At 48.8% G+C, this 17,871-nt stretch overlaps 1 protein-coding gene across 5 annotated transcripts in view; it reads left to right on the top strand.

Annotated features, from left to right (window-relative positions):
- The window catches only part of SUSD6 (sushi domain containing 6), a 95,882-nt gene extending 86,804 nt beyond the window's left edge, over window positions 1-9,078 (top strand). For 4 of the 5 annotated variants that reach the window (XM_072863885.1, XM_072863887.1, XM_072863889.1 and 1 more), the window contains exons 7-8: window positions 866-1,287; window positions 3,111-9,078. In XM_072863885.1, coding sequence (XP_072719986.1) covers window positions 866-1,287; window positions 3,111-3,136 — 448 coding nt within the window. In that variant the 3' untranslated portion in view covers window positions 3,137-9,078. The remainder of the gene's footprint in view (window positions 1-865; window positions 1,288-3,110) is intronic. The other variant, XM_072863890.1, reaches the window with a different exon arrangement.
- The last annotated feature ends 8,793 nt before the right edge of the window (window positions 9,079-17,871 follow it).

Here is a 17,871-nt window from a genome sequence, read left to right as displayed (position 1 = left end):
ATCTCCCCCAGTCTGTTTGTGAGATCCTATGGATGTGAATTCAGGCAGTACTGCTGATTAGATACACATGCAAATCTGCCACCGTTCCCTGCTGTGGGAGGAGAACACTCCTGGCCTGGGTTTGTGGATGAGAGGAGGGACCCAGCCATAACACTGCTGCCGGCTGAGGTCAGCAAAGTCACTGTGGACTCCCTGTTCCAAACCAGCTACTAGTACTCCTTAAATAAGAGCAGAGACATGGCTGTCCAGCAGCGGGGAGGTTGAGAGGTGGGGCCCTGGAGTCTGCCCTTTTCTGAAGAAGTCCAAACCACTGGAAGAGAAAAATTCAATCTCAGGACTCTGACTCATGAGCCTAGGTGATTCACACTGTGCCAATTTGAGCTCTCTGCCCCACCCCACCAGAGGTTATCTCGCCAGCAGCAAAGGTGGCAGAACAGGCAGCGCTGGGTGTTGCAGAATATAGCAGTGTAACAAGCTGAAATCAGTGGTGGTCAGAGCTCTTTTTTATCTGCCGGCTGCAACAGCAGAGTGCTCTGAGTCATGATCTTTGTCAGATTTAGCTGTGGAGGCAGGTGAGGTGGGAAGCATTGTAACCTTTTCAGCTCTTGCTGCTAAATCCATTGGGCACTGTGAATTACAGCCCCTGCTCATTTTTATGGCAGTTCACAGTAGGGCTCCAAGGCTATGCTTGCTTGACCTTGTTAAACCACCATTCATGTTTCTGTTCTCCCTAAATAAGTCAATGGTGAGTATTAGAGTTCTGTTGTGGGAGGTTACTGGAGTTCTCTGTAACATATATATAAAAATATAAATGCTCAACTTGATATTTTTTTTCCCCTCCCCCCTCTTTGTTTCTTTTTTTGAGGAGAGAGCAAGGTGTGTCTGGAGATCAGGTCTCTATCATGGTGGATGGTGTCCAAGTGGCCTTGCCATCCTATGAAGAAGCGGTGTATGGCAGCACAGGGAACTGCATTCCACCCTCGGACTCCCGAGTGCAGATCGTGCTCTCGGAGGGAGCTGGGCAGAACGGAGCCAGAGAGATGCAGCAGCAGGACCAAGGGGCTCACAATAGCTTTGAAAGAGAAGATGAAGCCCCCGGACATTCTGGACTGTGTGAAGCCAGTGGCTCTCAGCGCTCTGAAACTGTTCTTGTGCATCAGGCTGCTACCTCTTCCTGGGTAGCTGGCATGGCTAGCAGTAGACCTGTACACAAAGAGGTCCAAGATTCAGAAAGCAGTGACATACAGAGCCTTTTATCACTCACTTCCTCTGAGGAATACACAGATGGTATGTGACTTGGGCAAGGAGCACTGAATGAGACCCTTATAAGAGTAGGTTCTGCAGTTGATTACCTAGGATGCAAATGGCAAGGAATGCCCCTATGTATGTCAGGCACCAGAGGAGCTTTTGAAAAGAGGTATCCCAGTCTCCATGGCATGTTTTACAACTTAGATGTACAAGCAATATTCAGTGCCTTCTCCTGAAGTATGCGATACTCTCAGACTGGGAGCCTGGGGCAGTCTTTCCAGACTGTTGGGGTTCTGCTGCTCACTCTTGTTGTCTTAGCAAAAGATTTGCAGAGAAATGCCAGCCTCTAGCATCATAGTGCAAATGCAGTAAAATATCTGTGTTTGTGGAAACCAAGTTGGTGGGAGTGGGAGGATATGCTTGGACTACAAACCCTTTGTGATATTTGGGCTTCTTCATTTGTAGACTGTTTTAGTAAGCAGCTTACTGCCACAGTGCATGCAGTGCTGCAGCCTTGGCATGTGAGAAGACCTAAAAGGGATGTGGTTAAACTTACAGTACAGGGCAGAGAGGCAAGTCTGTTAAACAGTCAGTGCATCTTGCATTCTTCACTTTTGTTCTGCCCTGAAGGAGTGGCTTTACAATGCCAGAGCTGATGTGAAGCTGCGGCTTAAGGTTCCTTCTGCAGAGAATGCTGTGTCTTAGGCAAGAAGTGTAACTGGCTTGTAGATAACTCAGGGCAGAACTGCTCCTTTCAATGGTGCCAAGCCCTACAGCCGTAGTAATGCCACCCAGAACCCTTGCGGTAAAGAGGATTTCCACTGTTGCGGAAATGGCAATGTCCTGAGATGAGCATTAAACCTCTGTGTAAACAGCAGAAATCCAAAAGTGAAGCTTAACAAAAAATGTCCGCAGTGTAGAAATTAGAGGATGTTGCCTCTGCGCTGTGTCATTTTTATCACTGCCTGGAAACATGTATTGCCTCTAAGGCTTGTTGTACAGTAGCAGATTGCATCTTGCAGCAGGAGACCATAAAGCTTGTGCTTATGGCTCAAAGATGAAGAAGCTTCAGCTACTGGAGGAGGTTGCATTTATTCGAGTTAGATAAGGGCAAGTGTGACCCTTGTTATTTCCAACCATCCCTGTCACAGTAAGAAACATGTCTTGGACATTTTGAGGAACTAAAGGATTGATGAGGTTATGGGAAAGACAGAAACTGTCATTCTTAAGGGGAAGGTAATAACTTCCCCTAAACAACATTGGTGAGGCTTTACTGGGAATACTGTATTTTGTTGTGGGACCCCCAGTTCAAGAGAGGTGTAGAGAAACTGGACAGGCTCTGTTGGAGGCCTGCCAAGGTAGCCAGGGGCTTGTGGGGAGTGCCTGAGGGAGCTGGGCTTCTTTAATCTGGTGAAGAAGCAGCTGAGGGCCAAGTTAACAATTGACTACAATTACTTTACAGGGAGTCAAAAAGACTATGGAGCCAAACTCTTCTCAGCCAGATGATGTAACATAGGGCAGTGGCCACAAGCTGTAACTTGACAGATTCAGATTGGGCATTAGGAAAATATTTTGCACTGGGAGGGTAGTGCAGGACCAGATGGGCACCCGGAGGGGTGATGGAGTCTCTGTCCTTGGAGATTTTCAAGGCTGGTACTGGCGATGGTCCCGCTCGCAGGGGCAGGTTGGAGCAGAGTCCTCCAGAGGTCCCTTCTGCTGTGTTGTGATGACAGGAAGACCACTGAATTATCACATTATAGAAGCGGGAGCCTGTCTTGCTTTCAACAGTAGTTTTTCTGGGGTGTGTTGAACTGCAAAAGTTTGACTACTATTTCTTTTTTTTTTCTCTCCCCACCATTCAGATATTCCCTTATTGAAGGAAGCATGAGGCCTGCTGTGTTTGTCTAGCCTTCTCCCTCTTGGATTTCTTCCTCCTCCCCTCCCTCTGCCTTCGGGACAGAAGCACTCTGTGCAGCCTTCCCCGTCCTCGCGAGCTGTGCCCTGGATACCTCCAAGCAGAGATGCCCTCAGCTGAAGATCCAAAGGATGTCGCCAGGTTGCCTCCTGGATGCACCAGTGGAGTTGGTGCAGCGCTGGCTTCCCCATTCCATCAGCATCAGGGGCTCAAGGAACAGAGTGGATTTGAGCTCTCCTCTCCTCTTCCCCAGCCAGATGTTTGACAGCAGTCTCTGAAGAGCTGCTCTTTTCTCGTGCCTTTCTCCTCCTCATACCGGCTTGTTGCAGCTTATCAGCCTCTCTAGCCCTTCTGCTGCCCGGAGAGCAGGGGTTAAAACCGCTTGCTCACTGGGTGCAGACACAGTTTATATATACTAAAATATGTTATATAGGCTCTTCTTCCAGCATCCTCTTTGTGATAGGGCAGGACAAAACGCCTCACTGGGACTGAAGCTGGGCTTGGGAGGGATCCCAGTTAAGGGGCAGCTTGTGATGTCTAGAAGCACCTCAGATGAGATGGGCTGTATGACAACTTAGCTGTGCAATAACAGTTCATTGAGAATTGCTAGAGCGTTGAAGGCTGAGAAGTCCAATGCGTAGGAATGCCCTCTGCCCTTTCTCAAAAACCATCTCTGCAGGAGTCCATTCCTGAAAATCACTTTTGTCTCCTCCTCCCTTCTCTACTCATGCAGCCCACTTGATTATGCTGTGTTTCTAGAAGCTAGGACTGGGACTGTACTGCCAATAAAACAACCCTGTCGGCTTTGGTCTGGTGCCAGAGCAGCTCCTGGTGTTAGGCTGTAGAAGAGCCTTGGAGAATAGCCAGTGGTTAGCAGGGTACAGAAAGCTTGGAGGATGTGACTTTCAGTTAACCAACCCTGTGTTAACTATGAGTTAACCCCATCCACTGAGGCATCAGGACTGGAAGCAAATTTGTGACCCTACTTTTCTGAATAAGCTGTGTGTTGCAAAGCTTTTTCAGTTAAAGTGGTTCTGCACTAAAGCTTAGTAGGTTGCTTTGGTCAGATCTTCAGGCAGAGGTAACACTTTTGAGATGTAATCTAGAAGTGGTTCAGGTGTTTGAAAATGTCAAGAGAGAAAATGCCTGTAGGTAGTGAATGCCTAGTGCCATTGGTGCAATCACAAATTACCTTTCCAGCCACACTGGGTACCTTGGTACTTGAATCCTGGGTAGCTACCGTCTCAGAGGCTAGTGCGTCTTCCTAGCTTCATACAGCACAAGTCTGCTGTTTTATCCTAATGGGCTTCAGTGGGCCCACAGAGAAGGGCTTCTTCCTTGTGGCTGGGGGTAAGCAGCATTTATAATGTCTCTCCTAAATACAACGCAGTTGCCTGTTGCTGTGAGGGAAGGTTGGCTAGATTGACAGCAGTGCCAGAGGACACCATAGCTTATTCCTGAACCTAAGTTTCAAAGATTGTTTCAAGTTCTGGTATCAGGGAAAAGAAGATCCAAAAACATGTATACCCCTTCTCCTCCCCCCCCCCCCCCCCCGCAGTTATCTACAGCAGATCAGAATATCCTGGTTGCTGCTAACAGGACTTTCTTTTTGCAGGAAGCCACATTTATCTGGGGTAGGTGATACAGTCACAAAAGCATTGTGGTGGTTTAAGGTTCTTCACCGGGGAAGTCTGGACACTGTTCTGTGGGATTGGTTTCAGCAAGAAGAGTTGGCTTCTTAGATGCATGTACCTTGTCATAACTGTCTTGAAGTAACCAGGGAAGTGTTTGCCCTGTGAGAAGCTGCTAAATTTTTGAGTTGAAGGAGCAAAATGTCATGGCCTTACACATCATGGGGTAATGTACAGGTAAATAAGGATGCCGTCTGTGCTGCTTTGCTTTTGGTTTATGATCCTCACCATCCTCATCCTTGTTACTCCAGGAGCATACTGTCACAGCACTTGGTAAAAGTGACACAACACCTTTATATATAAAATCACTATGGCTTAGCTCCAGTTCCTGGAAATGGGGATTGGCCATAGTATCCAGCCATGTACCCACTGCGCCTGTTCCTGATTAGCTGTTAAATCCCAGGACACCTGGGACAGCGCGTGCCTGTCGATGGAAGAATCCTATTTTCCCTATCCTTGTTTTAGAGGGATGTTATTAATTTAAAAATACAGTATTTTAAACTTCCTTCCCTATTGGTCATGTTACCTTGCATTAACACAAGGATTTGATAAATCCCATTTGGGTGGTTTGGATGGTGAAAATCTCACGTTCTTTTACAGTGGGGTGTGGTGTCTCAGCTTCAAGCACTGTAGAGGGCAAATGTTGTTTACACATCTGCTATTGGAATTTTAGAAAATAAGCATGGGAACGTTTGTATTTAGTGTTTAACTCCTACCTTGGAAGTGGTCTGAGCTTGAGCAAATTGTCCCATTCACTGGTTTCTCAGGGCAGATGGAGGGATTGAGCGAGTGCAGTGGTAAGGGAGTGTGGAGGGAAGAATATGTGACTTCTTTCCTGCTACCTAACCAACTCGGAGCAGGAGGAGTTGCTCTTTATGCATTTAAGGTCCTGTCTACTCAAACTGGTGCTCGGCAGTCGAGGTGTAGAAGTCAGGTACATGCTGACTTCCTGCAAGGGACAGTCCTTTAACTCGGTGTTAGCACCGGCTTGGTGGGAGAATCCCACAATGAAGCTGGTCCCGAGGCCTGACCTTGCCCTGGACCAGCGCCTGCTCCACCAGCAGAAAGCACGTACTGAGTGGCCCTGCCTCCCCTCTCTGCTATTGTAAAGCAAGCAGCTGCCAGTTTGGGAGAGAAAATTCAATTTGGGTGGGGAAGAGAAGGAAGCAAGCTGCACAGAAGAGGGAGTGCTTTAATTTTGTTTCATTTATAGAAATTGTGGGAAATGGCTTTACTAAGGAGGGGGGGGAAATGCGGAGGTGGAGGGAAATATGCAAGCATAGATCTTGTGATCAGGCATAAACAGGCAGCTTCTGTTGGCTTGCTGAGAGGGTAAACCAGCAGCTCCCAGGCCAGTCTCTGCTGTGCTGGCTGGTAACCCCAGCTGACTCTTCCAGCGCTTGAAGAAGAGCCTGTCCCCTGCAGCAGCGCTTGTAGGAACAGGCCCTAAGGACCTGTGCAAGCCAGAACATGGAAACAGTTTGGGGGCATCACATTCCTCTTGCCCACGGCCTCAGCTTTAGAGTTTATTTTCCTATAAAATGAGGTAGAATGGCTGGGGAGGAACCTGAGAGATGTCTGCTTGACAATTTTTTTTCAAGGGGGAGGGGGAGCAAGGCCTCACTTTACTGATTATGAAGTGATTGTTACTCATTTGTCTTTGTGTTAATTCTGTGGCGGCTGAAGGATTGGGAAGTCTTTTGGGCAGAGATTTAGGACAAACTAAATTGCACAGTCCTGTCTTTGCTTATGGGAGCAAGGGCTGAGGCTTAAAGATCCCTCAGTCGTGAGCTCCACTCTATCTCAGGAGTGTTCGTTACCTCTGAACAAAGAGTGTGTCCTCTCTGGCTGTTGCCGTAGGTAGATGCAGCCTGGATCTCGGCGTGGTGGATGGGGAGCACGGGGGCTCAGCCTTGCAAGATTGTAACACAGTAATTTTTTTTTTTCTTTTTCTGTTGTTTTTTTCTGATGGGGCCACAGCCTCCTTACCTTTTTTTCCCACCTATGTCTGGCAAAAGAATTCAAAGGGAGGCATTTTTTCTTATTTAACACTCCTGACATAATCATCTCATGCTCTGTCATACATGCTGGATCCTGTGATATTCAAGAACATTAAAATGATTTAATTACATTGGAAAAATAAAAATAGCACTTATTTTAAAGGTTTATGTTATTTTTGGAGTTTGATAGGTTAAAAAAGGGCATTTCAGAAATTCAGAATATTATGTGCAATAGAAAAACTTCCTTGCTCCCTTTCAGTTGCATAGTTTTTTAAAAAAATAAATAAAATGCAACGTACTGCAGTGTTTACAGCCCAAGCACTGCAGAACTGGACCAGCCTGAGAGAACCAGAAAGTGAAGCTGACAGTAACCCATGGGGAAGCGGGGCAGTCTCCTGTCAGGATCTGCACCATGAAGCTGAGCTCCAACAATTGTGTCAGAGCCTCCTGCCACCTTGAAGCAGGTCAGCAGCATTGGTGAGAGAGATGGTTTTGTGTGTCCTGGTTTTAAATAGCTTGCATGTCCCCATCATTAACTGCAGAAGAGGTTAAAAATGAAGTCAGGAGGAGAGACATGCTGCAACGTGTGAGCCTGTGGAGTTGTTGCTGAGTTAAAACTTCATGAGTTCGGGAGGGAGAAGAGCTTAATGCATTTTTATCCTTTTTCTTAACCACCAGGGAACTTGCTGTGTAGAAGAATGCTTACTCAGCAAGCATGCTGCTTGTTCACCCCTTGGATGTCTCCCCTGAGGTTTCTCCTTAGCCTTTCAGCTCTGGTGTGGTGAATCGTTTAATGCATCTGGAGCCTTTATTTGGCCTTTCAGCACATGGAGAAGTCAGGTGTGTTAGGAAGAAATCTGTTCCATGTGTTTTGGGAGGAAACATCCTAAGGTGCTCCCAGAGGTGGATGACTTGGGTCAATACTGAGGAGTGGGGCTAAGAGAGTGACAGGCTCAGCCATTGGAAATAACCTGGGATGGTTAAGTCATTTGCAGCACAGAAAAGGGAGCACAAGGAGGGGGGCAAGGAAGAGCTGTGACTGAAAACAGAGGTATGCTGCAGGCTAATGAACTAATGTGTTCATGACCGGGTTGTAGGGAAGCTTGTGCTTTGTTTACATGATTTAGCAGACACCAGCAGGCTTGCTGTATAAAAGAATATTAATGTACAACTGGTTGGACACACTGAGATTTCCTTGGTGACCTTTTTAGAACATATTTGCAAAACCTGGTTTTACTGTTCTGATAGCAGTTATTTAAAAAAAAAAAAAAATTGCCTTATTACTCTATCCAGATAACTAACTAAATCAATTTCACTTTCTGGTTTCTGTATATAAATGCAATAAACCCCATCCATTTTGCACATCCTGCCTCACCCTTCAGTCCTTACCAGGGAACTGCAGATTGAACTTTCTCTTTATGAAAACCTTTGTTTGCAGAAGAACTTCATTAGAAAACATTTATGCTCTATGATACACTTCGAAAGCACAGAGAGGTTTCCTAGAGCAGGCTTCATTTTAAGGCATATTTTTATACAGATGATAAGCCTTTTTCCAATCCTTCATCCCCTCCTCCTGCCCTTCCACACCAGGACAGAGCATGCCACTTCCCACACTTCTCTTCAGGGCCCTGTGTTCAGCACTGCTTCCAAACTCGACCCTCTGCAGATGATGTACGGACAAGCGTACCCACCAGAACAGGTTCTACTGATGCTCTGCATATGCTTTCCGTAAGCTGTGCTTTTGCTTCTGTCCTCGAGTGAGCAAGGACAGAGGCAACTGAGTTGTGCTGGAAAATGTTTTAGTTCTGATTCTCAAATTTGCTTCCTTCCAAAAGAAGACAAAGTGAAGTTGTCTGTGAAGCAGATGTCCTATGATGCGGTGGGTAGACTGCTGGTAGTTGCTGATGCAAATGCAAGGGGAGCTTGATTGCCTTTGTGCATTAATCTTTTCTTCTTTCCTGTATATGTTTTCTTTTTATCTGAATTGCACCACTATGGAATTATTTGCAGAATGGTACTCCATATATATGTGGGATTTAAAAGCAAAAGCATAATTGATGCTGTGCAGGATGTCACTCAGTCAGTTTTATTTTGCTTTATTTTATATATATTTTCTGGTATCCTGTACATTGCAGTGGGTGTGAAGATAGTATTTTAATATTTGTACAAAGTTTAATTTAATTGTTCTATGTATATAACTGCATTTCTAAATTAAAAAAAAATTTCTTTTGAAGTGAAGCTATAATCTCCTGTGTATTTTTTTAACTGCTTGGACCTTGTGGACTGGAAATCTAGCAGACCATTAGCAAATATGTTGTAGTAGTGCATCACCTTCCATGTGAAGATTAGGGTGAAGCTAAAGCTGGGGATGCTCAAATGGCTTGGGGAAGGAGGTACAGAGTTGGTGTGGCCTTAGAAGGATCATCTGTTTCCAAAAATACCCTCCACTCTCAGAAGCAAAGGCCACCCTCAGTGTGCCTGCATGCAACTGCATGAGAAATTGGGCCGGGCTGGTTCAAGGGCTGTTCTGGGAGGGCTGTGATCGCTCGAGGGCCACCTGGACCTGTTGTCTGGTCTTGGCTGACATTTGTGGCAGATGTGTTTAGCAGATGCTCCTCAGCCTGCCTGAGAAGTCTCCTGATCTAACGTGCAGACTTGCTGCATGAGGCTGGGCAAGGTACTTGTTTGCCTTTACTGTGTGCACGCATAGCAATTTACTAATGTGGTGCAGAAAGACCCTCACAAGCGCTCTGTCCCTTCCTCTGCTCCCCCAAACAACGCATAGTCTGTGCAGTCTGAGTTCCTGCAGCAATGATCGGTCAGCGATGGAGAGGAAGGAAGTGAGCTGGGAGGAGGACGACACGGTGGTTACCTAGCTCTCCCACGGCAGCAATAGGAAACATGTGCCCGCTGGGTCTGTGCATGAGCAAAGGCAATAGCGATAAAGCAAGAAGGGCTGAGTGTGTTGGGAGACACGGGCTGGATGAAAGCCGTGGGGGGGCCTCAAAGAGGAAATAAGGCTGGGTCTGGATTTGACGTAAGGAGAGAAGAGGCATTTTGGGGAGCATTTGAAGCAACTGCTGCATGGTTTTCTTACAGTCCCCTGCTTGCCAGGCTTGGAACCTGCATCGATGACTGCGGCACCGATGGCTGATAGCTGCTGCGGTGTCTCCGTCCATTGGTGGGGCCCTTGGGAACAGTAAGTCGGGAGACTGGCCAAGTTGTTAACGATGGGAAAGGGCAGGGGGAGAAAGGTTTAAAGAGATGATGTATGGCATGAGAGGACTTCAGAGACGAAGAAGGGGTGAATATAATAAATGGCTAATTAACCTTGGAGACTAGATGAGGAGAACAGTATATATAGCAAGAGGATGTTATTTTTAGAGGGAAGATAGCTCTGATTGGCAAAATACTAATCCAAAGCAGATAGCAGGACAGCATAGGAGACATTGGAGAGATCTTTCAAATACGTGGGTGTAGACAGTGCAGGTCCAAGTGGAGAGGTGAGGCTGGGTGCAGGCTCTGCTCTTCCCTCTTCTGGGTAGTCGTGCTGCGCCGGGAGGATGGCAGAAGCAGAAACAGCAGAAGACCCCTTGTTCTGTTAGTGCTATATATGGTCCTTTTCTATTATTATTATAGTTTGCTTTGCTTCGAAGACCTAAGGTAACGTTGCCCTTTGAAGCAAATGTACTAATGAGTGTTCCTTTCGTTTAAGGAAATCTATTGGTAGTGTAATAGGAAAGGGAAGGAGAGAGGAGGTCCTTCTGGCCAACTTGTTCAAAGCAAAGTCCTTAAAGATGTTACGAGATTTTTGTATGCTCACATATATGATTTTTGTCCTCTGTAGAGGAACAGGCAGGTTAAAGAGAAGGGAAGGGGTGACATCTATTTATTCCATTTATTCCTTAAATTATTCCCACACAGCAAGCTGATCTTACTGTAGTTTTGCCACTGCGAAACTGGAGCTCTGTGGCCTGTGCCCACCCTCCTGTAGCAGGCAGTTGGCATGTGGGAGTCGTGGCCTCCAGGAATTGCTTTTAAATTACGAGTATTTTTCACTGGGCTGTGGTCTCCTGCCACAGCAATTCTGGCAGCCAGGAATGTGCCTTTCTTGTTGTTCTGCAGCTCTTATCTATTAGACATGTTGGAAATAATTTGTCATCTCTGGTTTGTGCCTGCAATGAGAAATGACTGTGGGAGCCAAGCCCGAGGGAAGCCAGCCTGAGGTGGGTGGTCTGGGAAATCCTCCTTAACAGTTGGCCCTTCGGCTGAAGGGTGGAAAGGCCAGGGCACGCAGGAACACCTCTGCTTCCAGAAAAGTGGCCTCGCTACAAAGACATGGACCCCGCCACAAAGCTGCTTTGAGAAACTTGCTCAGGAAAGGGGATAGATGGGCTCCTGCCCTTACCAGGCGTCCTGCCAGCCAGCGCGCTGTACTGCCCGGCTCCCAGACAGGATGTTCTGTACGTGTGGATTTTCCAGGAAGACAAAGCCACGGACATACCAGCCCCATTACAACCACGGGCTTTAACTCTTTAACAGGACCGAGCGCATCTGGAGCCTTTCCTCACCACCCCGGCTGCTGCACGCCACAACGCCACTGTTGGAAAGCTTTGCGGTGGGATTATCAAATCATCCCTTGATGTGCTGTAGCTTTGGCCCTGCCGGAAACCTCCCCTGCATTAACAGCTCCCCCAGCCTCTGACCTGTTTTTAGGGGTGTCACGAAATGCAAGATTCCCCCTCCTGAAAGCAGAAGGATGCCTGCAGCCTATGTGCCAACAAGCCCCGTGCTTCGCAAAGCAAGTGTTTGCACGCTCCTTCTCACCTGCCAGGGCCATGCAGAGGGCCCCTTATGAGTGCTGTCCCTGGAGAAGAGAGCAGGGTCTGGCCATGACGCGCTGCCGGCCCCCATCCCTCATCGGCTGCGGTACTTGGCAAAACTGCAATGGTGTCTCTCGGCACTAAGCTGGCATCCCAGCACACAGGGGAAGGGATGGACAAACACACTGTGCTGGTTTTGTCTGGGATAGAGTTAATTTTCTTCATAGTAGCTAGTATGGGGCTATGTTTTGGATTTGTGCTGGAAACAGTGGTGATAACACACTGATGTTTTAGTTGTTGCTGAGCAGTGCTTACGCTAATCAAGGACTTTTCAGCTTCCCGTGCTCTGCCAGGTGCACAGGAAGTTGGGAGGGGACACAGCCGGGACAGCTGACCCCAACTGGCCAAAGGGCTATTCCACACCACATGACGCCATGCTCAGTATATAAAGCTGGGGAAGAAGAAGGAAGGGGGGAACATTTGGAGTGATGGCGTTTGTCTTCCCAAGTAACCATCACATATGATGGAGCCCTGCTTTCCTGGAGATGGCTGAACACCTGCCTGCCCATGGGAAGTAGTGAAGGAATTCCTTGCTTTGCTTTGCTTTGCTTGTGTGCGCAGCTTTTGCTTTCCCTATTAAACTGTCTTTATCTCAACCCACGAGTTTTCTCACTTTTACCCTTCTGATTCTCTTCCCCATCCCACTGGGGGCAAGTGAGCGAGCGGCTGCGTGGGGCTTAGTTGCCAGCTGGGGTTAAACCATGACATGCACACAATGGACTTTCCGATTCTCCCTATTCCCTTTTGCAGGAGGATGATGTTTACCAGCAAACTCCTCACCTTAACCTTCTAGTAAGACCTGGGCCGTGCCACCACAGAGCTAAGGAGCCCAGAGGGTACCTCGGCATAAGGGTGTTGTCCTTTGCAGCTCTCTCTCATCTGGCCCGCACTGAGCTCAGGGTGGGTCTGTGGGACACAGCTCGGCTTTTCATGTTACATTCATGAAAAAAAAACAGATTTTGGGCAAGAGGACACAGACTGGTGCCAACATGCTGGCGTTCAGGGCACAAACCCCCTTGTCTCCTTGCCTGCTTCTCCAGGCATGCTGCTCACATCTCCTTGTAGCTACTTAAGGGAGTGGTGTTAGAGACCACACTGTGTTTAGCAGCTCTGCCTGGCAAGCGGGGTTTGTCTTCCAGCCCACGGATCCCAAGTGAGGCCGGGGACCCACTTCATGGAGAAGACACGCTCTCCCTGTCCCCACACATGCCAAACCACGGTGCCCAGCAGCCCTGCAGCAGGGGCAGTCGGACACTGCTGGGCACAGCGCTGATGCTCTCAGGGAAGGAGGAGGGAGCCGTAGTGGGCTGGAGCGTGCTCTGGGTACCTGAGAGCACCAAGAAGCCCCTGCAGCAGGTGGGTGTCCCTCCTCTTGCCGCTGCTGTCTGACAAGGCGTGCGTGTAGTTAGACTTGCACCTGCCCCTGTGCCTGGGGCTGCCACCTCCCTGCGGTTCAGCGGCAGCTGGGGGTGGGAGAAGGACAGCTTGGGAGGCTGGCAGTGGCAGTGCACGTCCCTCCTTACAGGTCAATGGCAGCTGGGGATGCTGTTCGCAAGGCTGGGGCTGGGCTGGGCAGAGCTGCTGGCTGCAGCTGGCACACAGCTGGATTTGCTTCTGCACTGGCTGTGCCTATCAGGCAGGCCCTCCCTTAAGAAGGGCTAACGTGTTGCCCATATTTAGAAAGTATACAATGTTCATCTTCAAGCCCAAGTTTAAAGTCTCCTCATGTTGAGGAGACCAGGGCCAGGTTTGGGAGTCGCAGAGATTTCCTGGGGAGGAAAACTCAGGCAGCGAAGCCCTCTTGGACAAGCCCGATGGGAGTCAGAAGCAGAAGCCTGGCACCCAAGGGGCGACAGCGCTGGGTTTCCCATCTCGAGCTCCCGTCCCTGGGTGCTGCAGGGCAGTGTGGGGCTCCCTGCAAGTGGCACAAGACAGCAGTCTTGCACAAACTACTTCACTTTCCTCTATCTTCATGAGCTGCCTGCACAGGATGGCAGAAATGTCCCTGTAACAGCTGTTTCCAAGGGATTTATGATCCTGGGTTCAGCTCTGCAGACAATGTTGTTACCATCCGACAGTCCGTGTCTCCCCCCATAAACGTAACCTGGCTCCAAATAATTGCTTCCTCCGGGAAGCTTTAAAATAGTTGATTTGTTACTGAAACTGTTCAGTATTTCTCTTGTGCTTCTCTGGTGCATTTTCAACAGCCTTACAAATAACTGGGAATTTATCTTCATGGCATCTCAGTGGGTGGGAAGGCCCACGCTGTCCCTGTTGATGGGGAGGGGAAAAAATAAAGCATGGAAAACTGAAGTAACCTTCTCCAGGTCACACCAGGGGCTGTGTTGCAGGTGAGGAAACAAACGCTCCTAATGACACCTTCAGCGTGTCTTCTTCCAGACCTCTGCTTTAGCTGTGAGCTCCTGTTTCTTCTGCTCGTGGTGATCCAGCCGTCACCCCGAGGGACGGGCCCTTTATTCCAGCACAGGCTGTGCCGGAAGGGGATGACCGAAATGGTAATTCAGAGATATTGATTCTCCTCATCCTGGAAGCGTAATGCCAAGGGCAACACCTGCTACATAATCACCCTCTTCTGGTTCTGCCTTGTGGCTAACGAGTTTGAGATAAACCAGTCAGGGCCGTGCCCTGGGAATCAAATGGCGGCCCTGCTGTTCCCAGTGCAAGACAGGTCAGCAGGGGCTCTGGGAGAGCCATACAGGAAGGGGAGCTTTCTTCTTTCCTGCATTTTGGCAGCAAAATTAGGCATTTCAGAACAAGGTGGTAAAAATGCAACTGAATGGAGCATGGGAGGGGTCTGGCTGCAGGGGCACGTCATGCTGGGGTACCTCTGAGGTGCTGGAATTAGGTTTTCTTGCTTACTAGTGCAACAGGGAGCAAAGTTTTGGTTGGTTTATCAGCTGTTGAGCTGGTCCTGGTCCCTGTGAGTTGAGGACCAAGGATTCATGCCTTGTAGTTTCGTCCTGCAATTGGCAGAGGCAATTACGAGAGGTCCAGGGAGATTAAATGTTTGTTCCTTTGTTTCGTCCCTGTTCTGCATTTATACAAAGCCATCCCAGTCATTTTATACCGGGGACTTTTTTTTGGTCTGTTTTTGAGGATGCAAATTACCATTGCATCTTGACCTTTCCCGCAGGAGGAGAACCCTACGCAGCGGCCGCTTACCCCTACTCACCCAAGCCGCGGTGGCAAGGAAGGGATGCCAGTGGGGCGGAGAGCAAGCAGCCTTTCCCGTCTCCCTCCAGCACTGCCGGGGAGTGACACACCGCAACCCAAACGTGATCTCTTGGGGTGCGGGGGGCTGCTGCTCCACCCGCTCACCTCAGCCCAATGCCACGAGGATCCCCTTCGGCCCAGTTCCTCCTGTCAGACCCGCCTGCCTCAGACCTCGCCGGCAAACCCCCCCGGGGAGGCACCCGGCGCTGCCCCACACCCCCACCTAGCGCCGGCCCGGCAGCGCCGCGCTCCCGGCGCCCGCCTCGGCAGCCTGCGGAGGGGCGGCGGCCCCGGCGGCGGCCCCGGCGGCGGCCCCGGCGGCCTCGCAGCCCCGGCGGCCTCGCAGCCCCCGCCGCCCCGGCGTGCCGCCGCCGAGGAGCCGCACGGCGCGGGGGGCAGCGGCGGGCCGAGTGCGGCTTCACGGGTGGGTGTCTGTGCCCACGCCTTCACAAGTTTCGCCTGTGTCCTCTGGCAACGAGACGCTGATTAGGAGTTGCAAAGGAAGATGTGTTCCTCCGACCAAAGAAATTATTTGGGGGGGGGGATAAAGGAAAGGTTGTTGGTATTTAAGATCAAAATAACAGATGTTTGGGGAAAAAAAAAAAAATCACGACAAATCTACTTTAGCAACACCCACTGCAATGGGTCTAAACTAGCCGTGATGGACATGAAGCAGAAATCGGCATCACCACCATCAGTTAGACAGCAGGGAAGGCTCGTGGCAGGGTCAGGGAAGCCGGGAAGCTGACTGGTTTTGAGATACAACGTAATCGCTTTATGAAATGTCAAAAATTATTCTTGCCCAAGAGTGGGGCCTTGCAAGTGTTGTTCCCAAACTGGACTTCCTTATTATTAAAACAACCCTTCATTAGCACTCCAGGATGGCTTTAATGGTGCCAGCAACGGTGATCAAGTTGAAAAGGAGCTGGTAAATGCAACTGCCAGGACACCTAAGCCAGAACAGACTCTCAAGATGACAAAGTTTGAAAGAGCGGTGGCTTTGGTCTAAACCGGCCCGTGTTCTGCCGTGACCGTGGACGGTGCTGCAGCAGGGCCATTGCTACCAGGGCACCCTGAGAAAGCCACCTCGAGGCGTGCACTGGGAGGCCGCTCCTCTCCATACGCTCTAACCTGGCACTTGTATCTGCAGAGGGTCACAAGCCCATCCTAAACATACTCACCTGGCTTGGGCCAGAAACTCCTTGGCAGAAGACTTGATGGTGGAATGGGGTTTTTTTTGCTTTGTTGGGCAAAAACCTGCTGATTTCTTCAGTGTGAGGCTGTCAAATTTGTTTGTGGGACCTAATGGCCATTGGGAAAACAAAGCTCTGTAGCTGCTCGGGGTGATCCTCTGCTCCCTGCAGTTAGCAGAACTAGCTGCTTTCCCACTGCTGTTTGCCAGAGCAACGTAGAGTCATTTTCTTATAAGAGAGGAAACAAATTCTCCAGACACGATGCCCTTCTGGGCAATTGTTGCAGTTTCCTCTGAAATTTTCAAAAACACAAAATAAGATTTTTTTTTTTAAATGTCCAAAGCCCCAAATATTTTTCTTCTTTTATTGGGTTCCATAACCAAAAAAAGGTTATTTAAAACTTTTATATGTCTCCTTTTTAGTCTGGTGAGGGAGCAGGGGGATATTAATGCTTGAGGGGGATTCCCTCCCTCCCCTGCTTCTCAAAGAAAGCTTGCCTTGTTTTAAGTGTTTTCTTTCTGCCTGTCTCCATAGAAAATATTAGGGATATGGGGTCTGGTATTCATTATAAGCTCCCAACAGAGTAAGATCAATGAAACTTTAAATAAAGCAGCTGCGAGCCAGTATGTCATTTAGCTGTTGAAGTTAAAAGCATGTATAACAAAAATGGAGCTTGATGGTGAAGGCCTTTATTCCCTCTTCCGTAAGTTTGCATGATGTTGTCTTGTTGCTGATGCTTCACAGTCACACAAGGTAGGTCTTGCCGGAATTTTCATCTGTGTACCCACCTGTCTACTAGAGCATGAAACCTAGATCATGAAGCACTCGGCTACTACACAGCCATGGCTACTTTTACCTTTGCAATCAGGGGTATCTGATGGTTTAACCACAAAGCCACCCTTTCTTGTCTTGAATGTGAAAATAATTAGGTAAAACATAAAAGCTTACTAAAATTGTCTGTTCTTAAATAGGGAATGAAATTTTAAAAGCCCTTTTTGTTCCCCCCCCCTTTTTTTTTCCCCCTAGCCTTTGGAAAAAAACAAACCCAATACAGGACCGAACGAAACCCCAGTGCAGTTGCCAGGAACACTCCAAGCTTCCCTGCATGCACCATTTGGTCACAGCGTGTTACACACCGAGCGCAGAGCCCGGCCGTATTTTCCCCAGGTCACCATCCTCCTTCGCCACAAAGCTGCCTGCCAGAGCCAGTGGCATAAAGTCCCTACTTCCACCTTAGTTGGACGGCTGAGCTAAGGTCACGGAGAGCTTTTTTCACCCGACAGGTCCATTTTCCCCCACCTCTCAGCAGCACGGCCCGGAGCGGCAGAGGCTGACCAGGTCAGCCCGTAACACGAATTCAGCCCTGCCTGAAGAAAAGCGCCCGGGCTGCCAGGAGGTTCACTCTCACCAACAGATGGGAAGGAGGGGTGGGAGGCACCCAGGGGAGCAGCCACTTATTCAAGCAGTGTGATATTTATCATTTTAATCAGCAGTATTGCAGTTAAGTCCAAGACGCAGGAAAACAGAGGAAAGGTCACACAAGAGCAGTGAAATTATCAGAGGCTGGAAGGAGTTACAAGAAAAGATGAAAAGGGCTAAATACGTGTATCTCAGCTGAGCAGGGACAGCTAAGGAAGGCTGATATTACCATCCAAAAGGAACAGTCCCCAGGGAGGAAAAGGGAGTCTTAAGCTTAGTTCAAGGGCC

The sequence above is a fragment of the Ciconia boyciana genome, chromosome 6 (genome assembly GCF_034638445.1).
Source record: "Ciconia boyciana chromosome 6, ASM3463844v1, whole genome shotgun sequence".
NCBI lineage: Eukaryota > Metazoa > Chordata > Aves > Ciconiiformes > Ciconiidae > Ciconia > Ciconia boyciana.
Note: the sequence above shows the minus strand (reverse complement) of the source record. Positions and strands in the feature narration are given on the sequence as shown.